The sequence below is a fragment of the Thunnus maccoyii genome, chromosome 12 (genome assembly GCF_910596095.1).
Source record: "Thunnus maccoyii chromosome 12, fThuMac1.1, whole genome shotgun sequence".
NCBI lineage: Eukaryota > Metazoa > Chordata > Actinopteri > Scombriformes > Scombridae > Thunnus > Thunnus maccoyii.
In genome coordinates, this window is record NC_056544.1 from 15,773,809 (window position 1) to 15,801,298 (window position 27,490).

General features: G+C 39.3%; 4 protein-coding genes and 1 long non-coding RNA gene across 7 annotated transcripts; 2 read left to right on the forward strand and 3 right to left on the reverse strand.

Annotated features, from left to right (window-relative positions):
• Positions 1-535: 535 nt before the first annotated feature.
• On the reverse strand, positions 536-2,289 carry LOC121908471 (transcription cofactor HES-6-like). Its single transcript, XM_042428509.1, has 4 exons — positions 2,204-2,289; positions 2,020-2,106; positions 1,804-1,885; positions 536-1,457 (listed from the first exon to the last, which is right to left on the reverse strand). Exons 1-4 carry the CDS (start codon positions 2,276-2,278, stop codon positions 1,033-1,035), a joined length of 669 nt encoding a protein of 222 aa, XP_042284443.1. The 5' UTR covers positions 2,279-2,289; the 3' UTR covers positions 536-1,032.
• Positions 1,470-14,371, forward strand: LOC121908474. The gene is made up of 3 exons (XR_006099241.1): positions 1,470-1,676; positions 13,080-13,193; positions 14,288-14,371. It is a non-coding gene; the product is annotated as an uncharacterized LOC121908474 (long non-coding RNA).
• On the forward strand, positions 4,891-10,457 carry itm2cb (integral membrane protein 2Cb). 2 transcript variants are annotated; one of them, XM_042428508.1, is made up of 6 exons: positions 4,891-5,155; positions 7,560-7,697; positions 7,826-8,014; positions 8,132-8,242; positions 8,410-8,560; positions 9,279-10,457. In XM_042428508.1, exons 1-6 carry the CDS (start codon positions 5,069-5,071, stop codon positions 9,368-9,370), a joined length of 768 nt encoding a protein of 255 aa, XP_042284442.1. In that variant the 5' UTR covers positions 4,891-5,068; the 3' UTR covers positions 9,371-10,457. The 2 variants fall into 2 exon arrangements, with proteins under 2 accessions (XP_042284442.1, XP_042284441.1); XM_042428507.1 differs by having other exon boundaries at positions 4,897-5,155; positions 7,823-8,014.
• On the reverse strand, positions 11,979-16,273 carry LOC121908469 (G-protein coupled receptor 55). Its single transcript, XM_042428506.1, has 3 exons — positions 15,991-16,273; positions 14,285-15,029; positions 11,979-13,279 (listed from the first exon to the last, which is right to left on the reverse strand). Exons 2-3 carry the CDS (start codon positions 15,011-15,013, stop codon positions 13,076-13,078), a joined length of 933 nt encoding a protein of 310 aa, XP_042284440.1. The 5' UTR covers positions 15,014-15,029; positions 15,991-16,273; the 3' UTR covers positions 11,979-13,075.
• A 3,839-nt stretch (positions 16,274-20,112) lies between these two features.
• Positions 20,113-26,902, reverse strand: snorc (secondary ossification center associated regulator of chondrocyte maturation). 2 transcript variants are annotated; one of them, XM_042428510.1, is made up of 4 exons: positions 26,461-26,902; positions 26,067-26,229; positions 21,352-21,519; positions 20,113-21,259 (listed from the first exon to the last, which is right to left on the reverse strand). In XM_042428510.1, exons 2-4 carry the CDS (start codon positions 26,143-26,145, stop codon positions 21,150-21,152), a joined length of 357 nt encoding a protein of 118 aa, XP_042284444.1. In that variant the 5' UTR covers positions 26,146-26,229; positions 26,461-26,902; the 3' UTR covers positions 20,113-21,149. The 2 variants fall into 2 exon arrangements, with proteins under 2 accessions (XP_042284444.1, XP_042284445.1); XM_042428511.1 differs by lacking the exons at positions 26,067-26,229; positions 26,461-26,902 and adding an exon at positions 24,627-25,018.
• Between the last annotated feature and the right edge of the window lie 588 nt (positions 26,903-27,490).

Consider the following 27,490-nt stretch of genomic DNA (forward strand, 5'->3'; position numbering starts at 1 on the left):
AGCATGGGACTCTTGACCCCCTTCTGCTGGTATAGGATGGTGTGTACAGATTTTACAGGTAAATTTATACATTTTAATATATATGCACTGAACTATTTGGAAAAAGACCAGATTTTTTTTAATTAAAGGCCCATTTATAGTATAACACAATAAAATGAAAAAACTGATAGACCACAGAGCCCTGTTTCATGACTGAGCGGGTTATTTGTTCCCACGTTATTTTAAAACTGTGACATCAAAAAATCCAAACTCAAGTGAAGTTATAAAACCCATTTGTCGAGTCCTCAACTAGGCCTATATAAGGACTGTGTGGATTACTCATTTCACACCTCACAAATGCCTACGATGTGTTGAGGGATCTTGGAGAGAGAGACAGAGAGAGAGAGTGAGTGCACACAAATGGCCCACAATTGCAGAGTAATAACTAATATCTTGAAACAGCCGTGGGTGGGTGGGTGGTAAGTGGGATCCTTGTGTGTGTGAAATGTAGCTTATTTTTGAAAGAGCTGCTGCACAAAATAGACTTTTTACACAAGTGATTTGTCCAAAAAAAAAAAAAGATTTATTGAAAAGTCTGTGAAGAGTTTAAGCTTGGGCAAATCAGATGAGGTAGCCTACTGTCATTTCACATGTATAAATACAATGTTAAAGACATCCTAAATAAGAAATAATTTACACACAGCTAACAATGTATTCCTAACGGGACATCTACCTTCTATACATACAGCCTAGTAATATTCAACAGGTAAATATTTACATATGCACCCCACTGAAGGCAGGCCACCTCCAAATGAAGACCCTACAGGTCACTGACCCATGTAAAACTGATTTAATTACATATTTTATTTATTAAATACATTTTAGTTTAATTGTAGTTCCCCAATAATTACACAAAGAGCTTCTCATATGCCTTTCAACAAGTTGTCAGCAGTGTTTTTGTCTTGTACTGAGGCCTATGGTACACAACATCCTAGCACAATGCATTAAATCATCTACTGTAGTTTAAAACATGCTTCTTTTTTTTTAAACGATCTACCATGGTCTCCAAACTGACTTTGGGTATATTAGAGAAGGCAGGCTCAACACATCATGCTGATCAGCCTCCTCTGAAGAAGAAACATGGCTTTGCTCCGAGTCAGTCTCATCCAGGTCAGAGCAGAGGTCATCGGTGGAGACGGAGGAGGGGGCCGGGGACACCAGGGCCGTGTACATGCTCTCAGGCAGGGACCAAGTGCTGTTGTTGCCGGGGCTCTCTACCAGCGCGGCGTCCGGCAGCATCATCCGGAGGCGGTCCTCGTCGTTCAGGGGCATGCTCTCCAGGAGGTGGTTCAGCAGCTCAGCGGCGATAGTTGGGTCTATTCCCGGGCAGCTGGACACAAAAGTGTGCACGTCATGCATACACTGAATGTAGCCTGCCGCGAAACGCTCACAAGCCTCCCGGTTCACAGCGCCCATTTCTAGAGAGAGAAAACATACAACAACCGTTAAAAAAACCGTTATAACAGACAGTCCGTTAAAGTCCAGTGCTCGTTTCTAATTGGCTGAGCCGCGGTTGAAGATGCACACGCGCACCTGCGGCCGCAGTACAGTTGATTAGAATATTAATGCGCTAACCGTTATAAATTGATTGGTAGGTTAAGTTTAAAGTACTATATTGTTTGGCGGAAGCATGATATGTAAGTAGGAAGGATAATACACTAGTTTAAGTTTTTCATTTTATGTAAATTTTTAAAAAATATTTATTGAACTTATGTTTACTGGCAAATACTTTCAAGTAAATACATGTTATGTGTATGCGTTTACCTTGAGCCCGGTTTTGCAGGATGCTCTCCACCCGTTTCACTGTCATCTCCAGCACTTCGGCATTCTCCATCTTTGATTGTAACTGCATTGAGTGACAAAAAAGATCAGTTAGCGTTGGCAACAGTAGCTAGCTATTTCAAGAATGTTAGTTTAATTAATTGTAGAGAACAACACTACAGACAGCAGGGGCCTAACAGTTTGTGCTTAATATCTTACGTCTGCGTCCGCGATGAGAACTCTGAGTTCTTGTAAACTTTCATTGATGCGAGCCCTTCTTTTCTTCTCGACCAGAGGTTTCCTCATCTGCCAGAACAGTGAGGACAAAATGGGAGTTACTTAGTCAGTTTTCAGCTGGTTAAAACAACAATATTGAACAATAAGTACCCACACATGCCGTTACCTTTCTGTCAGATTTGGCTCCATTGCAGTTATCACCTCTATCCATTCCGTTTGTGTTGTTACGAATGGGGGCCATGTTGTGGAAGTTTAACCCAGGCGCTGCCAGAAGCCCTCCGGATCCAAAGAGCCGTTACAGCTTCTCAATGGGACAGATGGCCGGGCGAGCCCAGCGGCCAACAAAGCTTGCGGAGAGACTGGGCTCGTTAATGCCGCTTCCAGAGGGCATGTGCTAGGTATATATGACGGCTCATTTACATATGAATAGGTGAACTGGCTACGAGAGCAAGAAGCATCGGGGGCGTGCAAAGCTCGTACCCGCCGATCATCATCAGTGGTCCTGTTAGCTTTTGTCCCAACTGAGCCTATATACAAATAAAAACATGAATTGCTGAGATGAATTATACCAAATAGGGGCCCAAATAACGGCTAGCAACTTCTACTGCTACAGCTAGAACAAATAAAAAAATCAGTAAATATAAACCATTTATCTAGGTTAAAAATGCATGACAACAAACACCTCTGCTCATAAAAACAAAATATAGTCTGGGCTTCAGGCTTCTTTGCACTTTTTGTATACTGTTTACAGTTCACAGACACAGTTTCACCACATGTCTGAAGATTGCTGTGTTATTTTGTGTAAGTACATTGAGAGCTACTAAACTGGAGTCAAATTCTTTGTATGCGTAAACATACTTGGCCAATAAAGATGATTTTGATTCTGACATACCTCACCATTTACCTTTTAATGGTCGTTCTTAAGTATTGCCTTTTAAAGAGTACTATTCACCAAAATAGGCCATATATCTGCTAATTCTCACATTGCATCATTAGTCAGTTTGGCCTATTTCATGCTTGATTGTGAGCCATCAGTACACCCATGAGGACTAGGCTAGTGCCCCTCTCATGCTGTAAAAAAAAGAAAAAACTAATGTGAATTGGGAGCTATGAGCCATTTGTCAAGTACAGCACTCTCATGTGTAAAGAGTGCGAAAAGCCTGTAGCCTCTAGAGATGAACAAGCAGCTTGAAAGCAGGAAAAGACTCAATCCCTATATTTAGAGTATACAAATATATTCCTAGTATAATTTATCAGAGGAGCTTTTGAGAAAATTCGACTGTATCAGCAACTCAAATCTCCTAAAATGTCCAAATTCAACATAAGAGCTGTGCGTATGTCTGCACAAATGTACATTTCTAGGGGAGATATGTAGTTCAGTACACCACTATTACTTTGACTGGTGTGTGTTAAAGGTTAGTTTAGTTTTGTTTTAGTAGCCTAGTTTTTTTCTTCACCCTTAAAACCCCACTCTGTAGTGCAATGATTCATTTCAGAAATAAAAGATTTACTTTAAGGTCTAATTACATGTTTACAACATACTAAATGTTCAAATTGCATTACGTGACATGAGATACTCATAACAATGCAAACACAATTCACAGTACACAGCAGGGCTGGGCAATATGGACAAAAGCAAATATGACATTTTTGACCAAATACCTCAATATCGATATTGCGACAATATTGTAGGGATGACTATTGGTGCTTTCACAAAATATTTACACAATGAGACTTTTGATTAATAATCATCAGTGATGTGGATATAATGACATAGGGGGTAAAGACAATAATAGAGCAGACATTTACATCAGTGAACAGAACTCATGCACAGCCAGTATTTCCAGTCAGGTGCTGGTCGGTCGCAGAAACATCTGAGGTGAAGATCAAAATTAACCACCACACACTGAAATTACTTTACTGTGACTTTATTAGGAGCGAACAACGCCTGTAGCTTCTTTGGGTTTACTCAGCAAAATTACATGAGTACTCACAGGTGTGATAAATGCATCTGCGTCACATGACTAATTATCACAGTCTTCATTTTTTTCAAAGTGTTTTACAGGTGAGTGTTTTTCTAAAAACATGGAATGGCTAATATTACACAGAGTTACAAGAATTACATCATTTTACATGATGTTAACTTAATTTTAACAACTTAAGAGGATGAGCTAAATTTCGGTCCTACAGTTGTCCCTCTACACCACTAAATGGGAAGGGTGGCTCATCTCGCCCTAATTTTACATCACTTTACTGTAATGCAGCCTTTAAAGCCAGGAAAAGACAACACTCATGCCGTATCACTATATTACGGTATCCAAAATCTGAGACAATGTCTAGTCTCATATCACAATATCGATATAATATCGATATACTGCCCAACAGTCCCAGTACATAGTGTTCTGTATGCTACATGTCTATATGAAGAGTCCATAAATAAGTTTAAAAAAGGACTATAAAAATAAATGATTATTATTATCAGTAGTAGTAGTAGTAGTAGTAGTAGTGGTGAGCTGCTGCTAACTTTATTGCAGTGTAGTCTCTGGCTGAGAGTTTGAAACGTCCCTACATTTCCGGATGATAGTGTTGAGAACAGAAGAGGAGCTGCAGCTTGAAATAAAACACGGAAACCACTACCATATCTGGCGCTGGCCTTCAGAGTAAAGGCGCGCCATAGTTTAATATTTAAAAAAACTGAATATAAAATGTGATTCATCCACTTGAAACACATTTAAACATTCAACTATTATTATTTGTACACTGAGACCACATTAACACTGCATAGCGTATCATATCATTTCATATTTAAGCGTGTTACTCCGGCTCGGACTTTTATTTTGACAGCGGCGAGGCGGCTTTTCCTTCATACCCACACACTGTTTGTTCGTCAGAGGAGACGCTCTTGTGAGGTCACTGAGCCCCGGGGGCGACACTCAGCCGCCGCTATATAATCTTCCCGGCTCCGGTGGATGAAAGCAGCGCACTAATCAGCTACGAGACAAAGCAAACACACAACTGAACAATCACAAACATGGTGAAGATCACTTTCCAGCCAGTTTCGGCGCAGAAGCCCGACAAAGAGAGCGATGGAGACAAGATCATTATACCTCAGGCTCACGTGAGTTTGCACACTTTGTAATCCTTTGTTTCGTGTTGTGGCATTTTGTCTCCTGTAAATACATGTCTCAGTATGGCATAAGTAGCTTATACTCTCTCGTGCACAGGTTAAAGCTAACTGGATTATTCTGCTTACTTTTAGCTGTGATATTTGCTCTGTCTATTCATGCATCTTCATGTCACTTGATGGGAACTTTTATACGGATAATCCATTATATTTTAATTATGCAAATGTAATGTCTGTACTGTAATTATCTATAACCTTTGTGCAACTGAATGATTTAAAATTACACCATATTCTGTAGTTTATTGTCTTGCTTTTGCTGGTGCATTTATAATAAGCCAAATATATGTGAAATATCAAAAAATGTATGTATGTAGTGATGTTATAATAACAGGGGAATAGACCCAGCAGTGCAGGCCATCCCTGCCTGGGGATGTTGACATTACGTCACCTTGTTTGGCCAGCTCGAGGACACACTGCAGATGGTTGTCCAGTGTGTGCCTTCAGCATAATATGACACCATTATGCCCTGGTTTATAGCATGTTAATATTTCCTTTAAAAAATATCTAATTTTATCACTATAGGCGCTAAAGGTTTGCAAATAGCCTCAGTTTTTTTACAGCCTCTGTCGAGCTGAGAAAACAAGAGCTGTCAGATGCGTCACTGCACCAGTTAGTGACGTCATCAGGTGTTATACCAGGTGATTCCTGCAGATAGCGCCTGAGAACTCATGAGCCTGTGAGTGAGAGTGTTGTATACACACACCTGGCATGTTCAAGCGGCAGCTTTATTCTTCTCTCTCAAAATAAGCAGTAAATGAAAAGGCCAGGAGTTGAAATTAGCAAAAACATGAACAAATGCTCCAGTCTTACTATAGTTTTAGATATTCCTGTATCCAGCTAATTGGATCTAGAGGAACTTCTCCTTAGATTTAAATCAATTTGAAGATATGCAGGGTTTCAGAAAGGAATTAAACACCTCTTTATGTTAAAATGGCAGCTGATGCCCTGAAACTTATTTCAGTATGGTTACACCAAGTTGTCAGGCTCCAACTCTAATATAGAGCTCAGTTGGTGTTACAATCCTCACAACCAGGGTGCAAAATTAAACTTTTTTGTCCACCAGATCAAATTTTACCAGCCACTCAATAGATTACCATTGGGTGTTTTTTGGCTGGTCAGTGAAGCAAATCTACCATATTTTACCAGCATTTGGCTGGTGTCTGGTGCTGATTTTTCTGTCCTGCTCACAACAGAGTGAAACTGTTTTTAAAAGTTCATAGACAGGTAAATTGTGTACTGTATTGTGCTCATGATGTTATCCTGATAGTTTAATTAATCCTTGAATTAGACTGATCACGTTAGCTCTGAGCTGAATCATCAACTGTTGAGGAAGTCAGACTCATCACAGTGAGCGCAGCTTTCCTTAGCCTCCTTTCTGGAATAATCCCAGGAATAGTTAATAATTAGATATCTGACACACTGTGGATGTACGCATGTCTCAGCCTCATCCTTTCTCATCCTTTTTTTGCCAACACACTGTACGCAACAAATCCCACTTGATGACGCATCCATCACCTCTGCAAACACTTTGCTTACCTGATTGTTACGTATAACGCATGATCTCAAAGGCTGCGTGGCTTCTGATTGGCTGACATCGTAGGCAAGGCGTCAGAGCCAATGTGTGTAGATCTATTAATAAGTCCACCTCTGCTGAGGGACTCCGGCTCCACGCAATTGTTCTCGTTTTGACTCCCACTGAGGGCGCCGGGAAACTAACTGCAAATAAGGAGCGTGGAAGTAGGCGTCTAAGAATAGACCCAGACGTCCACGTGCCAGCACCATCGTCAGAGCCTGGCACAATCTGTTCTCCTTGCTTCCGTTCTCCATAGCAACAGTAGTAGAGAGAGGCAGCAGATTGCTTGATAGACTGTGGGTGGGCGTCTGGCATGCCTCATCCCAGTCCGTCCTACGTCTACCAGATCTCCTTGCCTGACTAACGACTTGGCAACTGCTTCTTGTCAGAATTAACTCTGCTACAATTTAGTCTTTGTACGAGGAAGCATGTGAGAGGACATTATGTCCACAGCTGTTCCAATGTGGTACAGAATATAATTAATTTCAAGTTAAGCACTGAGATATTTCCTCAATATTTGTAGCTGCAGAAGTAGTTAAGTCCACACTGTTACCAATCGCTTAAAGTACTTCATGAAATATTTTAAATCTAGTACATATTTTATGTGGCTTCACCATCATATCAAATGTTCACACATCCCTTGCATCACTTTGACTGAAACTAAAACTCTAAGGGTGTGGGCTGTGCTTTTCCACAGATTATGACTTCATACACACAGTGTCAACCCTGATCTGTCCTCTAACCAAACTCTTCTTCTCTTTACAGGAGCAGCTGGTTCTTCCTGTCAAGTCCAAGAAGCCTTTTCCAACTGGCCTTTGCTGCCTCACCTTTGGCCTGGTGGTCTTCATGTCAGGACTGGTCCTGGCCTCTATCTATGTCTATCGCTACTACTTCATACCTCAGGTCAGTTGTCTCTACTTTCCTTTAATTGCATTTTACGTCCCGGACCCAAATATCACAGAATGTAAAACACTATTAAAAAATGATGATGTGCCACATGCTAATTCAGCTCTGTTGCGTGACATTAGCAGATCCCAGAGGACAGCTTGTTCCACTGCCGGGTTATCTATGAGGATTCGGTGTACGCTCCTCTAAGGGGCCGACAAGAACTTGAGGAGAATGTCGGTATCTACCTTGACGACAACTATGAACAGATCAGCGTACCTGTGCCACATTTTGGAGGTAGCGACCCTGCCGATATCATCCATGATTTTCAGAGGGTAAGTCATCCTTAACTGTAGTTATATCAGTAATGTTCACTGGTTTCCTCTCACTGACTTTTCCTTTTAAGTGTTTTCGTTATGGTCTATGTTTGAACATGTATTCATTTTTTCCAGGGCCTCACAGCTTATCATGACATTGCGTTGGACAAGTGCTACATCACCGAGCTGAACACAACCTTGGTGATGCCTCCGCGGAACCTGTGGGAGCTGCTCGTCAATGTCAAGGTGAGGCACTCGCTGCTGATGTCACAGATGAAGCTGCTGTAAAAAGCATTGTTAGAGATAAATGGCTTCCTAAGAGTGACAGACAGAGCGTTCCCATCTTCCCGTCTGGCAGCGCTCCTCCTACAGAGCGACAGACTGAGTGATTCATTTGTGTCTCTTTGTCACAGAGAGGGACGTACCTTCCGCAGACTTACATCATCCAGGAGGAAATGGTGGTTACAGGGAGGGTGAGGAACATGAGGCAGCTGGGCCCGTTCATCCACAGGCTCTGCTACGGAAAAGAAACCTACCGCCTCAGACGCCGCAACCAGCGCAGACGTAAGTGCAAACATCCACTTCCTTTTTCAGTCTCTCTGCCAACATGAGATGCTAAATAATCAGTGACGAGTGGGTTACTTTCTGCCAATTTATTACCCTCTTTCACACCAACACTTGTGAGATGTTGAGTCATGTGACATGTGCCGGGTCACTGTGATCTCTCTGTACCCAATAAGGAAAGTATTCCACCAGTTAGTCACAGGGAATCCGGTGTTTGGTTTGGTGTGTAGGAGCTAAATAAGAGTGATGCACCATGCAGAAGACAAATACAACCAGAACCAAATAGGGACTTCCTTGTGAACATTTCAGACAGACAGTGTGTCTGCAGTGTAAAATCCTCCTCTAACAGCCTGGCAACCTGATTTTCATTTCAATGTTTGTGTGTGTGTGTGTGTGTGTGTGGGCACAGCTTGGGAACTTCCTGCTGTGTGAGTCATTCATAGTGCAGTGGACACGTCCACACACTGTGGAGGAGGCAGTGATGCACATGAGTGATATCTCTGTCGTCGCAGCCTTTGATTGGCATGAGCCCTTTAGAAATGATGCAACAAACTTCCCCCAAAGTACATATATGGATGTGATTTTTTTCGGGGATGACCACTGCTGATTCAACATGTGTGCCGTGGGCATCATAGCAGTAGAAACAATACGAAATCTGCAAAATCTCCACTTTCAGTATTGAACAGATTTTCTAAACGCGTCTTCTGATCTCTTCCAGGTATTGAGAGACGCGAGGCAAAGAAGTGCCACAGCATTCGTCACTTCGAAAACACTTTTGTGGTGGAGACCGTGATCTGCAACAGTGTCTAAAATCTGAGGTGGAAATCTCAGCCATTCAACACTGAAGCCAATTTCAAACCATACCTCTTGAATTCTTTAGGCTTTTAACTGCACTTTAAGAGCAACTTATTTGTCAGACAGTTTCTGTTTCCTTTTTTGTCTCAAGTTGGAAATGCTCTTTTATTGTTCATGTACAATGTTAATGTCTTTTTTTAATCTGATGGTCTGTATATTTGGATGACGTTACATGTGTTTGGATATATCCATAGCTTGTCTTGTGCAAAAGATGTTAATGTGTGTCAGTTTGTGACATTTTCATCAGAGGATTTGATTTAAATTTTAATTTAGACTCGTCCTTGTGTTGTTTATTTAGTAACTCAGTGCACTGTGGGTGATGTACAGGCTGCTTGCACAATGCACTCAGTGAATATTTGTTTCTCGATTGTTATTTTATTTAATTTTGAATGTCAGAAAATGGCAAAACATACCTCATGTAGACATTACTTTGCTGATTTTTATCATTAATGAATGGTGTATATAACTTTGATTGTTCCTAAGCAATATATACTGTAAATTGATTTCATATTGTTACATGCATAGATTTTTATCTGAAATCAACTTGTTTTGTGAATGATCATTTCTTTATGGTTTGTCTCTTTATTTCTTTTTGTATCACACTTTCCTACTCTGTGGACATAAATGGCTTTAGACTGTAATCAGTAGCAGTGCTTTAGAGTGACAGAAGGAACCAAAGTCTGCAGTCAGCGATGCTATGCTAAGTGTTAAGAACATATGAATTATTTAGAAAGAATGCTTTATAGTTTAGATCACTTACTGTAGATGATATCAAAGGCTAAAACTCATTTTGTCTCGCTCTTCCTCTTCTTCACTTGGATTTGCCTGTTGTCTTTAGCTCTTACTGGTCCCCAATCCTTCATATCTTGGCATTATTAACTTTATGATTGTGTCTCTCTACATACAACCTGGAGCAAATCAGTCTCTGTTGAGAGAGACCTGTGATATGTACTCATGTTCATTGTCTCGGATACCTTATTTAGCTGTACAGTCGATTCTTCTTGTAATATCTTGCTGCTTTAAGAATAAATAATCAAACTTTTTTTTGTCTTTTGATGGTTTATTATCTGCAAATCATGGGTTGTAGATTGTACCACCATGTAAACACTTTTTAAAAAGCAGCTAGTTTTTAGAAAGGGAAACAAAGTGAACTTCCTCACCGCCTTCACAGACTGGGACAAACATCTGGCCCTGATCACTTCACTTTCTTTGGAACATCCTACACATATTTTAAAGTGTTGCTAAGGACACATAGATGATTGTTGTTACACAACAGAAAACTGCTGCTTCATCGTGGTAAACTGCATACGTGAGGAATCCCGTGTGATTAATTATATTTCACATTAAAATAGATGAAAGAAAATTTTGTTTCGAAATTGATGTCATGCAAAAAGTTGAGAAAACTTGACTAAAGTTACTATTTCTGTAATTTTCTTTGATGTATGAGTCAACGTATCGTGTCAGAATGTATATTTGAGCTTCAAGTTTCAGAAGACGTCAGCTGCAAACGTAAAGCTTTTTGTTTTGTTACAATGTCATTTACATAAGCATTTGTAGGTTAAAATCCACAGTATCCTCCTGTTATTGACTTTGCTCTGACACATTTTTCAAGATTTAACATTATTGTGTTTTTGTCTTGGCTTATTTTATTGTCACATTCAAAAAAAGATCAGACGCGACAAAAAAAAAAAGCTCCATATCTCCAAAAAAAACCCTTTGAACCTCAAGATGAAGGGAATCATATCAAAATGAAAGAAAGAGAATCAAAACAGAATTGGGCGCCAACAAATAATATTAAAATTCAACAAAGAGGAGGCTACGGCTACAGTGCGAAATGAAATTATCGAGACATAAGTAATGTCAGTAAACTGAAACACAACAGTTTCATGTCTTGTTTCTAGTTTTAGAAAAGGAGCTTTTCAACAGATAGATTATTCTATACAAAAAAAAACCAGCATTAATGTACATAATTCCCCCAGTCGAGAGCCATTAACACTAATGAACACCTTCCATCACTGCCAGAAGATGACACTGTTCAACATGAGCAAAATAAGCTAGAAAATAGCAAAATATACTGTATGTACAACCTTCCTTTTGTATTCAGCTTTGATTGCATTCAAATAAATCTACGATCCTCCTGTAAACACGTTCATATCACAACAGTCTGTCATCGTTCCCGTAGCACAGGCCCGGCCGACTGCACGAACAGCTGGCCTTTAACAATTTGATTATCATTATTATTGCACATGATTGAAGCTACATTGTAAGAAAACCAAATAAAAGCTAATATAAAATTATATGAACATATATCACGACCAATAGCATTAACATAGTTACTGTATATACACTGTAAATATTGTGGTGAATTCGCATCCATAACAAATTCTTTACAGGAGTTTTCTTGTTCATTCATATTAATTATTATAAATGTGTAATCTCACTGAATGCTATGTGAGTTGTCTTTAATTATTCCAGGGATACATCCAGGATCTATTCTAGTAAAATAATCTCTGAAAACACTTTTTACCCGGCCCCGCGCTTTTTTCATATAGTGATTTACACAATTTAGCTCTCTCCACAACCAATTCTTACAAAAACAGCACGTCAGAATACCCACAGCTCATGAGTTAAATATATTTTTGAGGATTTATTTACAGTTAATTCTTAATTAATGATAGATACTGATAAGAAATTTCTTTTTAAGTAAGTCACGAAGTGCTGAAACTATGAAAATATCAACAATCAAGATATTAACAAAACATCAATTCAGGTTTATTCTTTAAAAGTCGTCATAAATATAAATTTATATGAATTAATTTAATTTCTGTGTTTCAAGCTGTTTGTGAGGTCTACATGGTGATTTATTCATAAAGTAGATAAATAAATTTGGAAATTAATATTTGAATAAATGTGTAAATTCAATTCACTTCCTTTAGTTTTACTAATTTACTTGTTTCAAGTTGTCTTTTTTAATGTAAATCTACATTTAATGTAGATAATATCTCTGCTTATTGTGTCTTATATGAAGCTTCATGACTTACCGCTTGTATCTGTCTGAAATGTTTCTGCCCTGATCTTCAGTGTTTGATCTTGTCTTCATGACGGCTGCTCCGGAGCAGAAAAAGCGTCTTTTACATGCTGTATCTTTTATCTTCTTAAACATAAAGTCAGCAAAACTCTGGTGAAAATGAGCTTCTGTTTCACTGATTTAAAATGAATCTACCCCCACAGTTTCTCACTCGTCATCGGTGTGTATGACAAGACAACCTGAGAGTACCCTGAGCTTTCTCAAAAGCTCGACCCTTGAATAATTCTAGATATTAGTCACTTTGTAGCTTGTTGTTGGATTTTGTTTTTGCACCTCCATTTTGGGTGTCAAAGCTCTTGGAAAGTATTGAGGTTACAGAGTTGCCATCTGGCTTCCTGTTAATTGACCAAATTGCATATCAGTGCATGACAGCTCTTTTACTATTGCACATTTTAGCTTTATTCTCAGCTCAGTGATTAATTAAGATCTCACTCCTGCTGCACGTCTAACCATTATTACTCATACATATGCTACATCAGCTACAGAAACAAATCACTGGCTCCTCTTCAAGATCTAGTTTTCACTCTCAAAAAGTCCTCTGATGACAAATTATTATTGTCCATGTCCCATTTTCAGACCTCTGACGTGCTGAAGGTGGCTCTTCTTTGGCTGATCGACAACCTGAAGGTGTGTTTGGTGCTCCTCACCTCGTGGGCGATGAAGTAGTAACACAGAGCGTCCAAGCAGCAGGTGATGTTGGACAAACACATTGCGATCTGTATGAACAGGCTGATCCTGGCCTTGGCGCCGCAGTCCTGAATCACACCTTGGTGGACCTGTGATGTTGTGAAGGATTAGAGGAACATTTAGTCTAACATACCTACATGTATAAGAATCATATATTTGAAAGCTTACAATAACACTAAAGGTGATGCAGCAGTGTGAGTAGGAATAGTCTGCCGGGATAGCATCAGTAACACATTTTGTTTTGACGCCAGCCTGTGGTGTATATGTCTGACAGCTTTTTTTGTGGTTGAAAGAAAATTTTTACACATGCCATGTTTGATTAACGAATTAAAAAATCCAATTACTATTTCATACTTCACATTCTACTTGTCTCAAAGTGGCTGCTTTCGTTGCTTCTGTGGACAAAGTTTTTTTGTAAGATTTGAATTTAAAAAAATGAGTCACTTAAGAAACGTGTCTGAAATAATCAACCCACAGTATAACTCTAAGTCTCCTGGTTTGCCATGTTCTATCCAAAACATGTAAAAAATATGACGCAAAAAAAGACGTCAGTATTTCTAAATCCCCGACCTTGACCTGTATGACGGTTGTGTAGAAGCACAATTTCATTTAGTATAAAAAACAAGTTAGGATGTGCAGCTTAGTCTGACAGGATGTAACACAAAGCAGGTGCTCTTGATGTAGGTTTGATTTTGTACTTTGATGAAGCAGCATGCTTTGATTTTTGGAGGGAATGCCTTCCTTCCCCCGTGAACTTGATTTAATATAAGTTTGAAGTCATTTTAAAAAGTATTTGTGATTTGTGTACAACGGCTGTAGAATTTCAGGTTGGGTTTTAATGGATATATTGCATTTTGGAATGAATCTGTTTACTTTTTGAGCCAACATGGATGAGAAATCCTCAAAGTGGTCCAAAAAAAAGAAATTTAAACATCTATGATTCCATGAGAAATGGGCAAACTCATGTGATATAATCAAAAGATCCATGACAGCTACTCAATAAACCTTAAGGTGAGATTATTTTGCCACTTTCACATATTGTTTAATTTAATCTGTATAACTGTTTCTTAAAATGAACCTGCTGTTTATCTCACCAGGAACTGCAGGAAGATGCCCAGGTGGCTCGGCGTGAAAGGCAGCAAAAAGGCACTCAGACTGCTGTAGATGATCTTCACGCAGGCACGGCTTGTGGGGCTGCGCTGGCCAGACTGCTTAAGCACCCAGATGGTCTTGACGGAGCAGTAAATCACCACCAGCGCAGGAACCAGGAACCCAAACACCAGCAGACAGCTGATCACCAGAGGTCTCCAGCCTTTCTTTGAAAAACTGTGGAAGCAGTGGAAGTCCGTCTTCCCGGCCTCCCTGAAGCCATAGATGGTTGAGAAGATTGCGGCCAGCACCAGCACCCAGACCCCTAAGCAGGTCCCTAAAGCCGCTCTGGGTGAACGCAGCTGTTTGGCTCTGAACGGGTGACAGATAGCCACCCATCGGTCCACAGCTATACACATGATGGTGTAGATGCTGCCATATATTCCAACAAAATACAGGCTTTCCAAGAACGAGCAGAGAGGTTGAAGGTAAGCAGGCCAGAGGTGATTAGCGGCGTGCATTTTGAAGGGAAGAGGGAAGAGAAGGAGCAGGTCCATCAGAGCCAAGCTGGTCATGTAAATAGTTGACTCAGTCCATTTGCACAGAAAGATGCAGAACACTAACAGCGCGACCACATTGAGAACCAGACCAAAGAGGAATATGGGCATGTAGATGACCAACTCCAAATATCTCATCACATGGTCCACCGCTTCAAATGAACAGTTGCTTGTCATATTGGTGATGTATCTGCTGCAGGGGGAAAAAATTAGATCTTGTTTTATTTCAACAGCTCTTCACTCCAAGGCCAAGTTTAAGTTTTCTGTGAAATGTATCTCCTTCCTGTCATCAGTCTTTGTTCCCACACAGAAACATAGTGTATAAGATATACCACTTTACCGAGCTGAAACCTCTCACTTGTGTGGGTTCAGTAGCTGTGAACGTGGTTTTTGTTTTTGCCAGACACTGAGAGAGCATATTTTGTATATGCACGTTTAAATCTCATGCTCTGCATGCTCAGATAAGTACATTTGAATTGAAAATCAGTGAGATTGAAAAGAAAAACTCTTGATGAATGAGACACCTGCAGCAGAAAACCTAGCAGTGTGTTTTCACCGTCAACAAGATCTAAAGAAATGTGGCGTTTTGTTTTTTGTCTCTAGTAAACACCAACAAAGAGTCCCATTAGCATCTAAGTTTTAGATTTGATTATGCACAACTAAATTCATAGTGGAACGAGTTACTACACAGTCGCTGAAGGCAAATGTCAGTTTGTGATAGTGAAAAACAAAGCTATACTCTGAGGAGTACAAAAAAGATAGCTCTGAGCTATGTGGCTTACACAAACAATTGGTATTGATACGATCAAAAATAGTCTTTCTTATGTATTGCATGTTAAAAATTACATAGACGGCTTGCGGATAAATATATTGTCTGTTGTTAGCTTATAAAAGTGATCAAAATAGAGATTCTTCCAATCAAATCAATGTCATTTACAATATTCCAACTAAAAGTCTGCAGATATTTTTTCATTTCCTTAAACGTGTTCCTTTCTTATATTTTCTAATTTTAGAGTATTTACAATGCTATATTTTCATGTTTGGTTCAATATTAACATTTCACTGTAACACACTAAAAGTCTAACTTACACTATTGTAGTATTAGGTATCTTGTACAGTGGATAAATGTTAAATAAATATTTTCATGCCCTTACCTCACGGATGCTAGTCTCTCAGTCGAAAGTTCAGGGTGCTAGTCTGACTGTCTGAGCTGTGCCAGACACACTTCTGCTTTCTCTACCTTTGTTGTTTCATCACCCACTTCCTGAGTCATGCCACACTAAATGCATGTGTTTTCACATGTGCATTATCTGCATTGAAAATCAAAGCAAAAGGTGAACCCATCCAGCAGGTTTTACTCTTTTTAAACGCTTGCTTGCAACGACCACTGCAAACTGCTGGAACAATAGATTTGATTTGTAAACACGAGAAATGAACAGCATGTAAGTAACACTCATAATTTGTGTTGTGCTTTTTTAAGTGTTGAGAAATGTTATATAGCATAAAAAGTATAAAAAAAATAGAGCTGGAATGATTATTCGATTAACCAGTAACTGTTTTAATAGTGGGTTCACTGTTTAAGTCATTTTTCATGCACAACATGTGCTGATTCCAACTTCTAAAATGTGGTTTTTGTTGCTTTTTGTTAACAGTACTGTTGGTTGGGCTAAACAAGACATTTAAAAAGGTCACCTTGGGCTCTCAGAAATTGTGTAATATATTCTTTTGCAATATTTTCACATTGCTAATAACAAATGATTAATCTATTAATCAACAAAGTAATCTGCAAACTCATTGAGAGGCCGCAGCCATGCTAGCAGTGCTCTGAGCTAACGTCACCATGGTAAGATGCTCAAAATACTAAGATACTGATGATAAACAGATAGAATGTTTACTGTGGTCAAAGTTACCATGCTAACATTTAGTAATTAGCACTAAACACAAAGTACAGCTGAGGCTGAGAGTAATGTCATTAGTTTTACAGGTATTTGGTTATAAACTACATGTACATAACCGTTGATATGAAGGGGGACATGTTTGTACCACATCTCATGGCTATACGTCCAATTTTTGAGACATTTCACTCAAAACAAATGGCATCCTAATGGTGATGCAGGAGGAAAAGTCATTAGACTTAGTCATCTGGAAACCATGAATGTCTGTACAAAATTTCATCATAATCCAACATATAGTTGTTGAAATATTTCAGTCTGACCAACATCCGCCATCCTTGCAGCCATGCTGCTAGTGTGTCTACAAATTTGTTGAAAAACAAATGTCAAAAACAGACATAAACATGACAGTGAAGTGAAACTGAGGAAACAATAGTATTGGTAAATACCACTGGTCTCTCATGAGTAATTCTGTTAAGATTGTAGTACGTGTTCCCCCAGACTGGAATTTACGCCACTATATAAAATTAAAGGAACAGACTGAAAAGCCCCCCCCAAGATAGCGAGCGAGTCCCGGCACCAGAGGAAAGTGACTGGCCGGGAAATGTGAATGCTTCCTGTTGGTGACACCATTTAATTTACATAATGTTATACAAAAAGGACCAAATAAATATATACTGTGTTGAACAAGACTTTAGGAGGACACCTATGCTTGTGTTTTCAACAGCTGCCATCACCACGACAACCACAACACATTTCCGTGAAAGTCACCAGATAAGATGGTCAGTGGTTTCACTTTAACCAGTGACCATGTCAACTGGCAACTTTCAGCTGAATGCTCTGTGGTTTGCTCGCACTGACGGCAGCTGGTTCCTAAAAGCCTTATCAATTCTACTTTAATCAATCAATCAATGTGTTATAATCTACGCCAACCATTTACGTAAGTTAAGCTGTGCTCAGCAAGAAGCCTTCACCTCGTAATCTTTCTTATCATGTGGGAAACAAAACATGGCCTATAAATTGGCAGTGCAGCTATAGTCTGTCTTGCAATTTTACACTGTTATCTTCAATCGGAAAGTGGCCCATATTCAACCAATTAATCTGCTTTGTCATTGAGTAGAAAAAAGTAAAGAACAGTTTGTGGCTAAATGTTGTGTAAACTGTCTAGTCACACAGCCAGTATTCACTGGGTTTGACCAGCCTACTGCTTAACTTGTGAACATCATTGTGAAACTGCAACGACATTCAGCGTTTCAAGCCATTTAAAAAGATTCATTTCAGAAAAATAAGTGAGGACAAGTGAATGCCACTTCTGTGCAGCACCATTTAATTTACATAATGAAATACAAAAAAGGTCCAGGCGAATATTTACTGTGTTGAGCATACAATAATTTAAGACTTTTAGGACACCTAAATGCTCTCTTCGTGTTTTCAACAGCTGCTGTCACCATGACAACCAAGACACATTCCCCTGAAAGTCACCAGATAACACGGCCACTGGTTAAACTGAAACATTGGCTGACATGCTAATCTCAGCTACACACAACGACAAAAAATTTGAATAACAGTAACTGACGCGAACTGAAGGTCAAGAGAGTTCAACAAGCTACTTAGAAACAGAAAGAGACGACAGAAATTCTAAGGTAACAAAAATACAAAATACAACGCTTCTTCTTGTCAGGTGATTAAATACTAATTAAAACATACTTATGAATATTATATTCCATTTCTGCCACATCTGTTCTGCTAGATGCCACTAAATTCTACACACTGCATCTTTAAGTGTTTGCTAAACTGAGTTGAGATGGTGTGAGGATGGCGATGGTGGCATTCGTCCACATCCAGGACAGATGAAAATATTCTACATGTCTCTTTATGTTAAAACATATATGAAAAGGCCTGAACCAGGTGACTTTAATCATGTACAGTACTGTGCAAAAAAATTGCACCAAAATTAAAATGAAGATGCTTTCAAAAATAATGCTATGTTTAGTTTTTATTTATCACTTAGCTTCAAACAAAGTTCAGTAAAGAGAAAATAACTAAGTCAAATCAGTATTTGGTGTGATCGCACTTTGCCTTAAAAATGGCACCAGTTCTCCCCGGTGTGCTTGTGCACAATATTTCAAGGTTCTTGGCAGGTCGGTTGTTCCAAGCATCTTGGAGAACAAGTTTCTGTTCTTCTGTGGATTTAGGTGACTCAGTTGGTTCTATCTTCATGTAATCCCAGACAGACTCAATGATGTTTAGATCAGGTCTCTGGGGGGAGGGGGGGTAAGAATTTAAACATCCAAAGTGCCTGAAACTTTTGCACAGTATTGTATATATTGATTTTCTACTTTTTAGGTCAAGTCCTAGTTTCAGTCTCTTGTGGTCTTTATATCAAAGCTTAAATCTTGTGGTGATCAATCAAGCACAATCACTCCAATATTGTGATTTCTGTACCAGTATTGTTATTGTCTGTCAGTGGAAATCAGTCTTCCTATCTTAAAGCGACAAACTAAAAGCCACACACAGAGCGTTCAGCGGTTGAAGTCTGTGAGAACCTGCAGAGACAGATTTTGACTGTGATTATTTCAGAGACTACTGGTTTCGGGTACGGCAATGACTCGACTGTATTCAGAGTGTGGAGCTCCAGTTTTTGCCAGAATGGTTTTTATCAGAATTATCAGAAGATCCTTAACTTGTTATTTCAGATCTTTTTAAGCAACATTGTGAACTTTCCCTCAACAGTCAGAAAATGAGAAACGTTTTGGGACCGTTAATGTGGCATGTCCCTTTCAGTTTTTGAAAAAAAACTTTTTTTTTTTTTTTTTTTTAAGTAAATGCAAGTGCAGCTGCTATCAGCCACACTGCCACCTACAGTTGTGAATCAGTGTGACAAGTTGTGATCTTTCCTCTGTGTTTTTGGACCGTAACGACTCAGATGTACTTTTGTAAAGAGTCTCTTTTGAATAATTATTTGAGACAATTACACTTAACATACTCTGCAGCATTTTCTACATGAATTAATTCATTTAAAAGTACATTTTAACAGCAACAACAAAAAAGACAACAAACAGCAAAAGTACAAAGTAGTTCTATAGTAATAATGTGGTATGATTTGTTATAATTATAGTCAAGTTTTCACGCTTAGAGAAAATGATTTAAATTTAAAAACAGGCCTTGTTTTATTTGTATAAATTTATTTTATTGACTTGAACTTGAACAACAAACTGTTAGTTTTCATTCCTCAGTGCTAACTGACCCCCCAAAAGTAGACAAAAGATGATAATGATTTTTAAAAATAATATTTTTCTCCATAAACATTATGTTGTTCACTGTGATGAAAAAACAACAACAACAACAACACACACACACATACAAGAGTCACAGACGTTTGGCAACTCATTTATTTTTAACTGTTCTCAAACAAAATAATTGGGCAGTGACATTACCATGGCAACTTCCAGCTGTATGACTGAGTATTGCGGACTCTGAGGCATATAAAAAAAGACAAAATAATTTTACCAAGTCCCCCCATCGCCACCACCCTTGTAACCTTTTCCAGCTGCAAATTAAACAAAAACTACAAACACTCACTTGAGTGCAAACACACATTCATCCATGTTCTCATTTTATATTTGCTCTGCCGGTAAAACAAATAAACCAAGTACCCTTTTTACATTTATTGAGGCTTTTTAAAAATGTTTTCCTCTTATTTTGACTCTACAAATGTTTGTAAATGGTGCAATACAAACTTTAAAGCTTGTACACGGGTAACACCAGGGGAATATTTTTGCAATTTTGGCACAATGTAAAATCATTGGGAAAGACTCGTAGAAATAAATGCGTAGGCAGATGAAACTAAAATATCTTTTCATGTTGGATGTAAAAATGTGAGAAAACAAACTAACACAATGGATATGAAGGGCAACACTTTCACAAAGAGATACACTCTCTCAAGCATACACGCTTCATGTAGAAATAAAAGCAAACACATGCAGGATACTTCACAACAAACTCTCAAGACAAGAAAATCAAACTACAAGGAAACAAACAGCCCACAAACATGAAAAACACTTTTGAACACATGCGTAAGATCTTGAAAAGGTCAAAGTAAAAAGCGGAACAAAATTAAAAATGACACTGGAAGAGCCAGCCAGTTTCTAACATTACACCTTCAGTAATAAGTGGACATGTGTGAGTGTCTTGTAAATATCGTGCAGAGCAGCGTATCGTTTCTCAGTCAAGGGACCTGCCACATTTTCCAGCATCTACAGCAAAGCAAAAGAAACACTCCGAGTAGTCTTTGTATGGAAGACGACGAGTGAGTTATAGGAGTTGAGAGAAAAGCGAAAGACAGACACACTAACTCACAGCCACACACTCATGCTGCGCAAACACATTCAGGACACATACAAGACAGGGATGTTTTCACTCTAGGAGGCGGTGAACTTCCTGAGTGTGATAACAATGAGGGCGAGGAGGACAGATGCTCCCAGGAAGACTGCTATAACGATGGCTGTGATGGCCCCTGGCCCCAGGACCCCTGTACACACACATAGATATATTTATAATCATGTGAATACATTAAAAAAAGGTGGCTGTGCAAACTAGATCAGTGAATCGTTTCAGTTTTACCTTCTTCCTCGTCCATGGCCTGGGAATGTGTGGTGTCCTCATAGTCGTAAGTGAAGGACTGCTCTGTCATATCCTGGAAAGGGTCTTTGGTGGTGACGTCATTGGGTGGCTCTCCAGACATGGTGTCCTGGTTGTCCCTGGCTGTCGAAGCAGGGTCTGCGACTGTCTCTGCGGAGCAAGAAAATAATTCTACTTACCATTTCAGCTTCTTGGCTAGCATTGCAGATCTAGAACCAGACATCTAATCACTTGATCCCTGTATTGACAATGATTGCCTGCTGTGCAGTATTGACTTACTGTGTGTTTTTCTAAGGCGGTAATTTCACTGACGAGGCGCACAACTTTGCTAATGGCTCTGTTTGTCTTTTCTCTGGACATTGAGGCCTTGGGGATTCGGAGCGGCAAACATGGCTCCATCTGTAATGACTCCAACAGCCTCTCTCTGTCTCACTGGGTTAACGGCTCAGGCGCGGGCATAAGGATGTCTTTGTAGAGGATGGACATTTTGTCCGTTTGAGCTACAGGTTGCCTCTTGATGTGTTTCTGTTTTCCATAAGCGCTCAAGGCATCTCGTCTACTGTCGGAAAAGCTCCGCCAATCAGAGTTTGGGTAATTATTTCGGTGGAGTACTGGTAGATATTTCATGTTTCAGTGTACATACGTAGTACGAAGGGGAAGCAGTGATTTGTTGACTGGATGAAGTCTTCTGCCCATTGATTGTCTGTTCCTCTTCCATCCCAAATTGTCCTCCTTTGACATTCCTCCCATCTAAGCATGAAGTTACCCTGAGACTTTTCACATCTCTACAGTAGCCAGAGAAACAAGGTCTCCTTCTAGGCCACATAATTCTGTGTTTCCTAACACAACTCTCTAAGCCTGGCTTCTGGAAACGCTCAACCGAAGAGTGTAAACCGCCAAAACGACTCCGCGATTGTGGTTGCTGCCGTCTCTCTGGTAATTGAACAGCTGTACAGCTTTTCTTTTGAAATGCAGAGGAACAGGGGGAAAATTTGATCTTCATCTCCCCTGAAAAAACAAACTCTTCACATACAAGCCCACCCATTCACACACTCACTGATTCACTTATCCTACCCTCAGCTCTACGCATACCAACAAAACCATACACCAAATATGTTTACACTCAGCTTATTTAACGCTACATATTTACTTTGTAGCCTCTGACGCCCTCAGTAAACTCCTTCACCTTATTTCACGTTTTCTCTACTGTCTTTCCTCATTTCAGAAGTTTTAATTTTATTGCTTCTAATGCAGTTTAAAACATGACAAATGGTCATCAGGAAACCATACAGTATGCATATGATTTAAGTGGCATGTTATCTGTGGTATCTTAAATTCTGATATGCACTTCTGATGTGAGTATTTTGATGCCGCTGTGTTGACTCAGAGTCGTGTGCAGCTTCCTGTCCTGTAGCTGGCTGGAGGTTTGGAGGTCCGGGCCACTGGCCAGCTCAGCCATCAATGAAGCCTTCAGCAGAGGGCACAAAAGCCAGCTTGTGAAGCCGCAGAGAGCAGCGGGCTGCAACCAGTAACAACCGGCCAGGCCCAAACCAGGCACCGGCTGGGCACTGTATGTCAAACAAACTTGTTTATTAAATAGTCCCTGTGTGTAAAAGGCTGTACCTTCTGGACAGCTTGATTTAATGAGAAGGCAAAAAATAATAACATGATGTTTTCCGTTGGCGTTTGTTTCCATGAGGAGGGGTTTACTTGCACTTTTAATTTCTGTTTGATGGAATTAACATAACTGAAGCCTCTGAAAAAACAAAACAAACAAACAAAAAAAATAATATAATTCAACTATCCGCTAGGTCAGTGGTTCCCAACCTTTACTGTCTGATGTACCCTCACAGCCCTATAAGTATCCCTTTATCGACACCATCCATCATCCAATATGTTTCTTACGGTTATAAACCAGAAGTTATTTAGTACCAATAATTTAAGAAATGGTTAAAATATTTTTTTTCATACAATTTAATTATGAGTGGTTGGTTGCTTTGGTCAAATTATTTGTACTAATTATGCATGACTTTTAGCTAACTATTTGTACTGTTTATTCATTTCCTTAGGTATTTCAACTGTTTTTTTAGCTAACTTTTTAGCTATCCACCGTAACTGTTGGTTCATTAGTTTTAGCTAACTATTTTAAATATTTACCGATTACTGTAAACTAGCTATTTTAGCTGTTTATCTATGCTTTTGGCTAACTATTTCAACTGTTTATCCATTAGGCTACTTAGCTAACTATTTCAAATATTTACCCATTACTGTAAGCTAGCTATTTTAAGTGTTTATCTATGCTTTTGGCTAACTATTTCAACTGTTTATCCATTACTTTCAGCAAACTATTTCAACTGTTTATCCATTATTTTTAGCAAATTTAACTGTCAACCCATTACTTTGACCTATTTCAACTGTTTATCCATAACCTTTAGCTACTATTTCCACTGTTCATCTGTTACCTTTAGCTACTCTTTCAAATGTTCATCCATTACCTTTAGCTAACTATTTCAACTGTTTCCATTACATTTAGCTAACTATTAAAAACTGTTTATCCATTACCTTTAGCTATTATTTCAACTGTTTATCCATTAGGCTACTTTTAACTAACTATTTCAAATATTTATCCATTACCATAAGTTAACTATTTCAACTGTTTATCCATTACCTTAAGTTAACTACTTGAACTATTTATCCAGTAACCTCCAGAGTACAAGTACGCCTTATTGGACATTGCTGCACTAGGTCACACTCCAGATGTCAATCAAGAACCCTCCTTGTTTCATACCACAAAAAAAGTCCACTCATAAAAGCCTGGCGGACTGTAAGGAAGGCTGATTTCAGACTCTAAAAATACAGAAGGCCATTTGTTGGTACCTCAGGATTTCACACCAGCAAGAGAGATGACAAAGCATGCAAACAGCTGTGTGTGAAAATCAGCCTGGCCAAGTATCGAAACCGCGAGCATCGCAGCTCAAACATGACATTGACGGTGTCCTTGCTGGAGGTCGAGTTTTCCAGGCACAATATTTGACAAGTGCCCAGTGTGGTTTGGATTTTATTCATAAATATAGAAAGTAGGAACATGGTTTGGTTGCTAGAACTGGTCTTCATTTTCAGGGACAAAACTAGTGATGAACCCATTTCTGTAAATGAGGGAAAAGTCTCAGATCAGCCATTTTGAGAAAGATCAAGGAAAGAGTGTGTGAGTAATTGTCACACCATGATGCTTAAGCTTCTTATTCGACACATCTCACCTTGTTTCCCATGCTGAGTCAACCAATGAGGCTGCATGAGACACTGGTTCAATCACTGGGTTGGTGTTGTGGTCAAGGTTGGTGGCACTACTTGAAAACATCACGTACAGTATATGTCAGCAATGTTATTCACAACAGACATGTCTGCACAGGAGGTGGCTGCAGAATAGAGTCTCACATTATAGTGCAGCAATGAGGAACACACTCATTAATTCTCTTTGGCATGTTTCAGTTTTCTTTTTTTCTAGAAAAACACTTGCTAGGGAGGAATATATGCAACTCAATAACTTCTAATCTCTATCTAGTGTATATATGTCAAAATGGGTTTCCTTGAGTGTGTATGGAGTGTAAAAGGAGACAGTAAACAACTGTTTTTTTTTCACAGGACAAGGAGGACATCCTCGACTTGTTATATTCTCATCGTCCCACAACCTTCTTAACCTCAACTCTGACCTTTGGGCCTGAGATTCGGTCAGTCATGTGTTGTTGGGGAACTCTTTTCCAGAACTTTCTTCAAACTGATTTGAGAGGCATCAGAGAAAGGAACAGAGAAGCAAAGAACAGAAACTTGATGAAAGTGAAAGAAAAGACAATGAATGTGCTGATCTGAGAAATTTAAAATAGCTCAGATGCTGAGAACTGACTGTTGTTGTGTAAAAACACTTCCCACATGGCAAGAAAATGTTCACAGATGAAATCAGAGTAATTTCATCTGCGGTTGCATCTCCAAACTCACCAGACATACTAAATTAACTCCACACCTGAGGCTGTTTCACTACCTCAGACCCAAACCAATACTACAGCAGGATCACGTCAAGAGGAAAGCAAGTATTCAGTTGCAGACAGACTTCTAACATCAGACATTATAAAAGCAACTGAGTCATCCTGTTTGTCAAAGAGCAGCTTTCACAGCTCTGAGAGCTTCAACAACTGCATCATTTACATCAGGCTGCATACTCGCACATCAACGCCCAAGTGTGTGTGTGCGGGAGGGGGGGAAAGGGAAAAATGGCACATAAACACACCTTTGATACCTACAGAGGACTAAACATCAACCTATTAATCACGTATAGCAGATAAACAGGCATCTATAAGCATTTAGAATATAAAACCTTACATGAAATTGTTACACAGTTTTAAAGACATCGCTTTAGAGCACAAAAAAAGGTCAAATGTAATTAAAGATTATCTTATTTCTGTCTAAGTAGAGGCCACTGATTTCAGTCACAACTACTCCACTCCTAACCCTAATTTTAACACCTAACAGCATGCATACATTTCAATTCAAGCTGGATATACTGCGTAAATTAGACTGTTCTTGCATGCTTTATCCTCCATTTCTATGATAATTACTTGCAGCACAAGCAGGTGAGATCGAATACTTGTCACCAGCCACAAAAATGAAATGTAAATATGGATCAGACTCTACAGGAGGTTTACCTGTGTGTACAAATGCTACCAAGAGGCCTAGGAACACCAGGATGAGGAATCTGCAGATACTGCTGCCGCTGTGAACCATGGTGGCTGCGAAGGATGAGCGTCAAGAAAAGAGCGAAGCGTCTCCGAAACTCCTCAAGCAGTGATTTCAAACCAGTGACTGACCCTGGGAGACGGAGCGGGAGAAGAGTTCAGGGGAGCGCGGGAGGGAGAAAGGTAGGCAGCTGAGGGGTGAGAGAAGGGGTGGGACTAGGTGTGCCAAGACTGTCTGGACAGTGTGGACTTTGTGAGGACATCATCGCAGGGCCCACCCACTCCAAACTCCTCTGGCCACAGTTGGGTGTGTGTGTGTGTGTGTAAAGGGGGGGTGGAGCGGGGATATTTGGTAGGTGCTGACCTTGCCAGGTTACATCACTAAGGTCTCGGCTGGATGTTTTACTCCTTTTCTCTTGAACGGAATATTTGACAGTGAAGTACCAGCACCTCAAAGTTGAAATACTTCGTTGAAACCAAAAGTCATGACTCAACATGCTCCTTTTAGAGCTAAATTATATTATTGGATTAATATTACTAATGCACCAATATGTATATTTTAATGGGGCACTGCAGCAATTTAGAACTGCACTTCCAAACATTGGGGGACTTCTGGATCCTACATTTCCCATAATGCATCTTTTAAACTATAAATGTATAGCTGGGAAGCCCAACATCATCTGGGATATTTTCTTCTTCTTTCTTGACAATGCTCCTTCTGAGCCACATCTCTCCACTGTTCACTATCTAATAAAGGCAAAAATGCCCAAGAAAAAAAACAAACAAACTAAGAAAATAATACATACAGTGGAGTAAAAAGTGCAATATTTCCCTCTGAAATGTTGTGGAGTTTAAGTAGCCACAATTAAAAATACTCAAGTACAATGATCTCAGTATTGTACTTAAGTACAGTACTTGAGTAGAGACACTTAGTTTCTTTCCACCAGTGATGGAGGGAAATTCCATGACATTATGTAGATCTTTGAACCAGGTCAGCTTATGAGCATTTTGTCTGCATGTGATAGGAGTTCAGTGTATTACTAAAGGGCACCTTGGCAGAGCAAGTACTTTTTTTTTGCTGTGGAAAGGTTTTTGGTTCAGTTTGATGCTGATCTGCATGCATGCCTAAAAATTTGATGTGTTCTCAATAGAAGGAATTGTTGGGTTTCATTTCTTCTTTGCATATTTCAAACCTCAATGATGTCTAATACGCACTACAAACGTGCGGTGAGAGGATGAGTTTTACTTCCTGAAAGCCATTGAGGGTTTGCGAAACTACACATAGCACTTATTTGAAGCTCATACTGAAAATAAAAAAAGTGAATAAATGACTCATTTTCAATTTCAGAATTAATTTCTCACACTTTTAAGGATCTTAAATCTTTTGTTCAATT

Coding starts and splice junctions, on each gene's coding strand:
- itm2cb (XM_042428507.1), top strand. CDS start 5,069: ATGGTGAAGATCACTTTCCAGCCAGTTTCGGCGCAGAAGCCCGACAAA. Junction 7,698..7,822: donor GCTACTACTTCATACCTCAG/GTCAGTTGTCTC, acceptor GCGTGACATTAG/CAGATCCCAGAGGACAGCTT. Junction 8,243..8,409: donor AGCTGCTCGTCAATGTCAAG/GTGAGGCACTCG, acceptor TCTTTGTCACAG/AGAGGGACGTACCTTCCGCA.
- LOC121908471 (XM_042428509.1), bottom strand. CDS start 2,278: ATGGCCCCCATTCGTAACAACACAAACGGAATGGATAGAGGTGATAAC. Junction 2,107..2,203: donor GAGCCAAATCTGACAGAAAG/GTAACGGCATGT, acceptor CTGTTCTGGCAG/ATGAGGAAACCTCTGGTCGA. Junction 1,886..2,019: donor TTCTCATCGCGGACGCAGAC/GTAAGATATTAA, acceptor CACTCAATGCAG/TTACAATCAAAGATGGAGAA.
- snorc (XM_042428510.1), bottom strand. CDS start 26,145: ATGGTTCACAGCGGCAGCAGTATCTGCAGATTCCTCATCCTGGTGTTC. Junction 21,520..26,066: donor GGTAGCATTTGTACACACAG/GTAAACCTCCTG, acceptor CTTGCTCCGCAG/AGACAGTCGCAGACCCTGCT. Junction 21,260..21,351: donor GGCCATGGACGAGGAAGAAG/GTAAAACTGAAA, acceptor GTGTGTGTACAG/GGGTCCTGGGGCCAGGGGCC.
- LOC121908469 (XM_042428506.1), bottom strand. CDS start 15,013: ATGACAAGCAACTGTTCATTTGAAGCGGTGGACCATGTGATGAGATAT. Junction 13,280..14,284: donor GCATCTTCCTGCAGTTCCTG/GTGAGATAAACA, acceptor ACAACATCACAG/GTCCACCAAGGTGTGATTCA.